The following is an 8934-nucleotide window of genomic DNA, read 5'->3' on the forward strand; positions in this document are numbered from 1 at the left end:
AATTAGTTCTATGACTATGTATTTGGAATTCAATCCTCTCCTAGAGGTAACATTTTAATACATTTAACTTTGACTCTGATGTTGCAACTCATCCTTTCTGTGGCTTCCTTGCAATGAAAAATAAGACACCTGTTGGGCTAAGTTTCCACCTTAAGGACTATAGTTTGTGTTTGTCAGCCTTTGCAGCACTTTTTTTCTGTGAGATCAACAGATCAACAGCGGCGTATCTAGGGTAGGTTTCCATAAGAGATCTGCGTAAAGCAGTTACTTGGCTAGGTTTCATTTGAGGACTATAGTCTATAACTCATCAAGGCTTTGGAGTCTGGACCACTGGTTTTCTGTGAGTTCAATAGCAGTTTAGTTTTGTTTTTGTTAGCCTTTTAAAATTCATATCGTTGCTTCACAGTGAAAAAGAGATAAGAGATTGGATGATATTATTGTATGAGTTGCTATGGATCTATGCCATAGGGTTTGAATTCCATTATTACTTGCTTTTTGTATGAAAAAATCGTATGTTTAATACTCAAGCAGAATATTCATCAAATGAACTGCAGTTGTAAATGAATCCAATTCTTCTTGTTCTTTGAATCTGTTCTTTTCTGTTTTTGGTATGAAAGTCCTTGTGAAACAATTTTATTTCCGAATACTTTTGGGTTTTTTGGGATATATTTATTATTCTTTTCCTAGGTACAAATGCATTTTATCTGTTTTAATTTGTGGATATGGATGACTATATAATTATGAAAAGTTCCTTTTATGACACTGGCAGTTTCTGGTGCATTACAATTTATAGAATTGCTTCCCTACTTATAGTTGCTCCTTTTCTTGATTTCAGTAATACAGACAAAAAAAATGTACTTTTCAATTTTGAAAAATCCTCTTGAAATTTGATTTAAATATTAAGGTTTATGAATCATGTATCAATAAAGTCCTATTGTTTAGATAATGGATGCTTTTCCTATGGACATTTAATTTGTTGTCAGGACTCGAGATGTCAATCTATGAAAGCCAAAGTGCTAGTAAATTTGATGTCAAATTTCAGACATTTTCTCTATGTGAGTGAAGTCATTTCCTTGAATCTGGTGTTCATGCAAAGAATTCTGTTGTGATAAAAAACAATTATCCTCTTTTTGGAAGTGCCTTTTGCTTAGACAGAGGAATTTTTTTTTTTTTGGTGAAACACTTTGTTTAGAAAAAGACTATGAAATTGTTTCTCATGTGCCTCGTGAACAAACCATATACAACAACCATATAAACGCAATCTGTTTTCATTGCTATAGTGCAAACTTTAATAGGTGGTCACACCTAGCAAGATTTGAACCTGGGTCATCATGGTGGTAAATTCCCTCAGCCACCACCAGGCCACACCCCTATGGATTTAAACTAGCAAGCTTGAAGGAGAATAGGAAGGTGGGTTTGGGTCTATAATATGGTTATGGGTCGTGGTTTTCTATCAAAGATGTTCAATTGTTAATGATGTTGTCACCTTGAATCTGCTCAGTATGCTCCAAATTTTTACATGAAACCGTACTGCTCTCAGGCTTAGTGGAATCTTGAATGGAATCTACAAACCTTTGCACTTGTTCCACTTTGGTATCAAGTTCATTTTGCTTCACAAAGCCTATTTCTCCATAATCACCACTCTTCTCTTTATGCATCCCCAAACTTCCCTTACAAGAATCAAACCCTTGACCTCCTTGGGGCACAATCAAACCTAGACCTAACTAATCACAATATTTTCCATGTTTAAAGGGGTTTTCAGTGCCACCAATCTCAATGCAAGTTCTTGCCCTAATTTTTTTTCCTCTTCTTCATCGCCTAAAACCATAGATTTCCTGCCAATTTCTTTGTTTTCTTATGTCTCCAACCAATTAGATCCTACTTTAGATCATTCACATTCTATCAATATGTATGTCATTCACTAAACCAGGGTTGCAGGGGAGCGCCCCCCCTTCCTCCTCATGCCCCCGCTCCCAATTCACGATCTGAGCAAGAGCGACTTGGGAGTTCCTCGGGAGCGCGTAGACCGCTCTTGATGGTCAGTTTTGGGCATGTGTGAGACAAGTAATAACCAGTGATTGGGGAGGTGTATGAGCAGATGGATACCATGTTGGGGCAAATAAAAGATATTGTTTAGAAAGATGATCCCAACTTGTATACACTAATTCACAATTGTGTGTGTACACGGTGGAATAAACTTAATGTTCCACTACATGCCTTGGCGTATATCCTTACGCCAAAATACTACTCTCCATCTTGGTTGGGCCAACTTGCACCTGGGGTGGGGTTAGGGTCAAACCCCATACAAATCAAGAGGTATCTACATGATATTTGCAAGCATTAGACAAGTTGATACCTGACAGGGAGGAATGTGCTAATCTGCATTTTGAATTAGGCAGATACTTTAGTTGCATTGGTTTGTTTGGTTCTTTGCATGCAATGGAAGATAGAGATAGATTTGATGCTCTCACATGGTGGGAAGCATATGGCGGCAAGAGACTTTTGCCAAAATTGGCAAAAAAAGTTCTCTCACAGGTTGTAAATACTTCTTCTACAGAGAGGTATTAGAGCACCTACGACTTCATACATAATGTGAGAAGAAATAGACTTAATGAAAACCGGGCAGAAAGCTTGTTTTATGTGCACTACAACTTGAGGTTGTTGAGTCATTATTGTGATTGGGTTTATGAGGATCCAACATATAAAATTTGGGACAACCACGCAGAGGACGATAATTTGGAAGATGGAACTATACATCTTGAAGAACTGGAAGCAAAACTTATGAGAGATGAAGATGAAACCATGCCACAATTCAACCGTGGCATACAATTATGAAGATGAAGCCTTGTCAAGTTAGAGAAATTCAACAATTCTAATTTAATAATCCTATCGGCCTTTCTTTGTACCTTTTGAGACAATTGCTAGTATTAGTTATTTTTATATTTTTTTTTAATAAAAAATTAAATAAAAGTAAATAAATAAAATCACTCATATCATGTCTACTTGAGCATTTCAAAATTATTTATTATGACATAAAGATATTACTTGAACATTTGAGAAAAAAAATTATTAATTATGATATAAATACTTTATATCAATTAGAAGAAACATTTCCTAATTCAGATGAGCACAGCGTGGAGTCAACCCTGGTTCAAAATATGGAGTCGAAGACTCTAAGACCTCTGAGGATCAATAGGGATCTTACATGTCATCATGTTCTTGAATTCAAGAAAATCCAAGAGCCCGTTGGAATCCGAATCATATGTACATATCATCTTCTGGCAGTTTTCTAGATTTGCCCCCTCCATGAATCCCAGATTACGGAGCACCCGTTGAAGCTCAGTGGAGGATATGAAGCCGTCCTTATTGATATCATAGACCTTGAAAGCCTCCATCAAATCCTCACACCCATCGCCATTGCCCAATTCATCTTCTGATCTCGTATCGTCCAGAAGAAACTGACAGAGCCCAACAAATTCATCAAATGTTAAGCTACCCGCTTCGCTCTGAGACATTTGTGCAGCCACACATTTTAAGTCTTCTTCTGAAATATCGATTCCGATCCGACTCAGGGAGCGATACATCTCAGTTACAGTTAGCCTGCCGTCGCAATTTTCATCGATCGTTTCACACAGTCTGCGAATTTCGTCGATATCAATAGAAAGCGCCATTAATGCTGTAAATTATCCGGAGCAGGTATTGCGAGAAGTAATGAAAAATGCAATGCCAGATTTCCCAATATATAGGAGAAAACTGATCATTATTTCATAGGCGATATCGGCCCCTGGGCTCTCCTTCGAGGTAACTTGGGAGCAATAACAATCTCATTATGCTTCTAGTGACCATTGACGGCGTTAGGGAAACTGGGGAAATGAAATTATGAAGAACCTCCTGGAAATTATGACGAAGCTTCTGGACGGATCGCGCGCCGTCGGAGGAACAGATGTTGGGCTCTAATGGTTTACCAACCGTGTGGAATGGAGACAGTGAGACGAAAGAAGATTCTGGGAAACATAGCAATGGAAGTCACGCACAAGTCAGCGGCTCTGCAGGATCCGGTCGCTGGTGGAGCCCAAGAGAGTAAATAAAAAAACGGATGGATTCCAAACGTAGCAACTCCACATAAGAATGGACGCTTCACCTATTTCAATTTTAGAGGAAAAAAAAAAGTTATTTCAATACCAACCATAAATAAAATATTTCAGTGTTAATAATAACTAAAATATTTTAATGTTCACTTAACTAAAACATTTCATGTCAACTCTCAGTTATCATATATATAGAGTGACAAATATCTTGTTGCCTCATTTTCTATAGAGTAGATTGAAAGATTTTGCTCAACATAGAGTTATATGACATTCTTAATGATAATAGTGTCTTTGACTTCATATTAGAAGATTGCTTGTTCCATTCAAGTTGGTTTCATAAAACATCTTTATACATGTTAAAATAAGGGAAATAAAACATCTTTATGTGTGTTAAAATAAGGGAAGTATTAAGGAGCTAACAGTTTGGTTCATATAGAATCTTTATTTACAACTTGGAGGAAGTATCTTCATACAACTGGATTTATAATATTGGGAAAATGATAAATGGGGATTGGAAAGCTTACTATGGGCTTGAAAACAATTGTAAATAAAAATATTTGAATATGAGATTACAAAAAACTCATCTTTGAGACTACCAATATTCCTATTAATTTATATGGACATGATGGAGATGCAACATATCTAGAGAGTCGTACAAAAATAAAGAAAATCCAAAATAATTTTATAGTCTATAATCTCAAAATTAAAAAAAACACACCCTACGCCATCCTCCTCATAGAAGTAGAGCATGGCTATGCCTAAGTACCTAATGCATAAGAACAAGTTAAATGGCATGGAAGATAAGAGACTTCCTAAAATTACTCTAAACTCTAACCAAATCCAACTTTCACTTAAATGGAGATGACATAGGGATACCTAGTCTTGGATAAATAATCAAGGAATAAGAGAAGAGACCATTTTTTAGAATATGAATAATATTAATAATATCATTGCATCAAAATTTGAGGAAAATTATGGTATTATAACGAATTAGAGGGAGAAAAAGAAACTAAGATACTATAAAGAGGATATCCACTCTAATCTAGAAGATAAAATATGTCTCTATGTCTTCCCTAGTGTAAATAATGAAATAAAAATTATTAAAATAAGAAAAAAATATCATGAGCTCCATAGTGAAATTGAGTGTTAATCAATTGCCAAAATACTTTCGGATGAGAGAGTTTGTCACCATTATGACACTAAGAGGGTTGAAGATGAAAATAAAACTCTAAATAATTCCAAGTAATCTATATCCTTCTTAAAATTTGATAATCCAAATGTGGTCCTAGTGGACATTAATAACCATCATCTTTTCAAAATAGTATTGATTAAAAGAACTTTAGAATGTTGGCCATAAATACAATTTTTTGATTCACTCTCTCTCACACAAGTAGAATTATATATATTTTTCAATATAAACTTTATATATAACTTGAGTTGGTTTCATGGTTAAGAACACATGTTCCCTCCTAAGAAGCTATAGGTTCAAATTCGTTTAGAAAATGATTTAGTGAAGGTATCAATAATAGTATGCTAGAGGTAAGTTTAAATTATATTACATATTGATAATAAATAACTTCGAATATGAGAAACATAATAAAAAGCAAAATAATAAAAATGAATATGATTAGAATAATAACACAATACACAAATAAAATGCCCAGCAATATATTAAAAAATGTTAATATAATAAATTACGACATATAAATACATATCATTAAAGGTAAAGACATGATGAATGCATACTATTGAAGAATTGCGTAAATATAAATATTATAAAACTCAATTTTTGTTTGATAAGAAACTACAACCAATATAGATCCATACTAACTCCACATCTATCATCTACTAAGGAATACCTTAAAGTATGTAAGGGCATAGCTCAAAGAAAAAAACATTATTCAACAACAAAACTATAAAACATTTCAAAAAATTATAATTAATAGCAAGCATTTTTAATAAGAGTTAAACCTTTCATAATTCGTTCTTGTCTCTGCTCGGGTGGATGGATTGGTGTTACCATAGAATGGTTCTCTCCTCATGGAATTTGAGTTTGCACACCACTCTACAATGGTTTTTTTGGCTCACATCATTTTTCATTAGTCATTGAGCATATTTCTTTATTAGAGCCATAAACAACAAGCCATATATGTTGTATTTTGTGTATGTTAATATTGTAAATTGATTATGATGATGGGGCAGACAAAGAAAAAGGAGAAGGGGAAGGTCCAGGAGTTCAATCTAAAAACTTAGGAGCTCAATGTGAATAGTGAGAGGTTGCTCAAACAGGTTCAATGTAACTGAGCTCATCATTCAAAAATATTTTGTTAGTGATGTTTGGAAGATTGTGGGGATTCCACTACCCAAGTTTTAAAGTTTTGGTAATCCGATTTTTGAAGGTTTAATATAGGAAGAGGAAAAGTGTATGCAAGCCATGGGAAAATTGATGCAAGAAATGGAAATATATGAATAAAAGTTAGAGAAGCTCCAAAAAAAAATTATAATAAGGATTGACAAAAGACAGAGGCCTCCAACACAAAATGCTCAAACAATGGCGAAGGAGACCTTGGTAAGCACAATTTAAGGGTTACATCTTATTATTCCTTCATAAACTAGCGATTTGATTAGACAACTTGAATTGCATACCAAAAATATGGGTTTCACTTTATTAAAAAAAATGGGTTCCATTGGTTCGTGGATTGGGAAAGTGGATTAAGGTATAAAATCCATATTGAAATTAAAGGAAACCAAAGCAGGGAAGTCTTGGTTACATTAGGGTAACTACAATGCACAAAGAATATTAAAATTTCATTGAATTAGGAGAGTGTACATGGAAGGAGGGGGTCACAACCACCGTTACAATAAGAAGTGCACCAAAAAGGATTGCAATGCTAAGATGTCCACTAAGTAAAATTCTTCCAAGAAGTTGCAAATACAATCTATTAGTAGAGGAGAATCTAAAGTATTAGTAGCCACTAATGATGTGAATTGATATGGAAACATTTTCCATTGGTCATACTCATCTATCAAAGATAGATGAAGGGGAGGATGTGTGGCTATTCATTCCTTTTTCATATCAACAACTAATGCATTCTCAAGTTTTAACTAAGGTTTAAAACTTTGGGAGTTCATGTATCATTGATCTTTCTTTGCATTAATTTGATGACATGGGCTGTTGGATTATACCATTGTGGAGATGTGGGAATGGAAGGAGTTTGGAGGTGAGGCCTTGCCATCAAGCCTTTATAAAATAATATATATTATATAATAATATATGTAACACATGAATTAAATTATTAGTGAGATGGGTGAGCGATAAAGAGATTTAAGGAAGAAAATATTAAGCAATCACATGATTATTTAATTAAATCTTAAATTTTCGTTGGTTGATAGCTTAGAATATTTATGGTGAAAGGGATTTATAGGCAATCATAAAGGAATTGTTGGGAATCACATTTTGTTTTTGGGAAAGGAAGGAAGAAGAAACTAGAGAGCTTGAGAAGAAAACCAAGCATTGAATGAGTAGGTGCTATAATTTCCTTTTTCTTTTGTAAACCCGATTGAGACATCTTTTGTAAACCCAACTGAGAGTTAGATTGGTGTGTAGTTTTAAAATCTCGAAGAGATAATTTGGCCCAAAGATTATATTTTCTTAAGTGCACTTTGTGCATTGTTTGTAAACGCTTTGAATTTTTAATTATTGCTTTGTTAAGCCACCCATTGTTTGTTTGCTTTATTTGCATGTTGCGTCCTTCCATTTCAATTTTTGTGTGCTTTTAGAAATTAGATTTGTGACCATGGTGTGTTGCATCGACCTATTGAAGTGTGTCTTGATTTATGCATGCAAGAGAGAAGAATGATCTCAACAACGAAAGCTTGTTGGGTAGAATTCTTATGGAAAGAAAATAGTTCTAACAAAAGGAAATTGTTGGGTAGAGTTATGAGAAGAGAAATTGTACTAGTAAAGAAAAAAATAGTAGACAAAAGAAGGATAGAAATACCATCACAGGCTCAAGAATAATATAAAGGAATTGCAAATCAGATTACCAAGATGTTGAGGGCCATGTTGATGAGGATGGATGCCTAGAAAGTAACTCAAAGAGGAGGATCTACAACAAATATTCATAATGTGAGTGATCATGGCTAGTGCCTTGAATGTCTACAAGCAGTTGAAATAATTGAAACTCTAGAGGAGAGAGTTATAAAGTCTTTAATATAATGAGAGTTAGATCAAAGATAGAAATCACTACCTACTTAAGGAGCATAAACCTAGAAAAAGTCATTAGGTGAGTGAGGAAGATGGAGAAATTATTTAATTTAAACTAATTAGAAACCCAAAAGAGTGAAGCATACACACGCCAAGCTATAAAAGGGAATGCATATATGTGGTGGTAAAATTTGAAATTGGATAAACAGACCAAGAAAAAAGACAGAATTAGATCATGGGAGAGGATGCTGGCCAAGCTAAAGGGTAAATTCATTACAACGAATTACACTTTAAACATCTTTCTGAAGTTGCAAAATCCAAGAGAAAAATATATAAGAATGAAATAATACATTTAATTATTACATAAGTTTTCCATTAATTTGAGCAAAGTGGTGAGAGTGATGAGGTTGTTACTCGGTACATTACATATTTAGAATGGCAGGCTATTTTCACATTATGGATGAATTTGAGAAGCTTATGGCATGGTCATGAATTCTGGTAAGTTTGCAGTATATACATTGGATCAGAGTCGACATTGGTAATGGACATAGCGAACCTTTTTGGGGTTTTATCCCTATCTTTGAGCGATGGTTTTTGATATCTGGGTTTTTTCATCCAACCAAACAGATACGCCTTAAG

At 34.3% G+C, this 8934-nt stretch overlaps 1 protein-coding gene across 1 annotated transcript; it reads right to left on the bottom strand.

The window, feature by feature from the left end:
- Positions 1 to 3045: 3045 nt before the first annotated feature.
- Positions 3046 to 3779, bottom strand: LOC149224441 (calmodulin-like protein 3). The gene has a single exon (XM_089383563.1). It carries the CDS (start codon positions 3669 to 3671, stop codon positions 3174 to 3176), a length of 498 nt encoding a protein of 165 aa, XP_089239689.1. The 5' UTR covers positions 3672 to 3779; the 3' UTR covers positions 3046 to 3173.
- Positions 3780 to 8934: the final 5155 nt, after the last annotated feature.

This window comes from Pinus tabuliformis, chromosome Q, assembly GCF_031772625.1.
Source record: "Pinus tabuliformis cultivar Carrire ecotype Pingquan chromosome Q, CPIR1, whole genome shotgun sequence".
NCBI lineage: Eukaryota > Viridiplantae > Streptophyta > Pinopsida > Pinales > Pinaceae > Pinus > Pinus tabuliformis.

Bases quoted from the DNA above. Each gene is read 5' to 3' on its own strand.
- LOC149224441 (XM_089383563.1), bottom strand. From the start codon at position 3,671: ATGGCGCTTTCTATTGATATCGACGAAATTCGCAGACTGTGTGAAACG.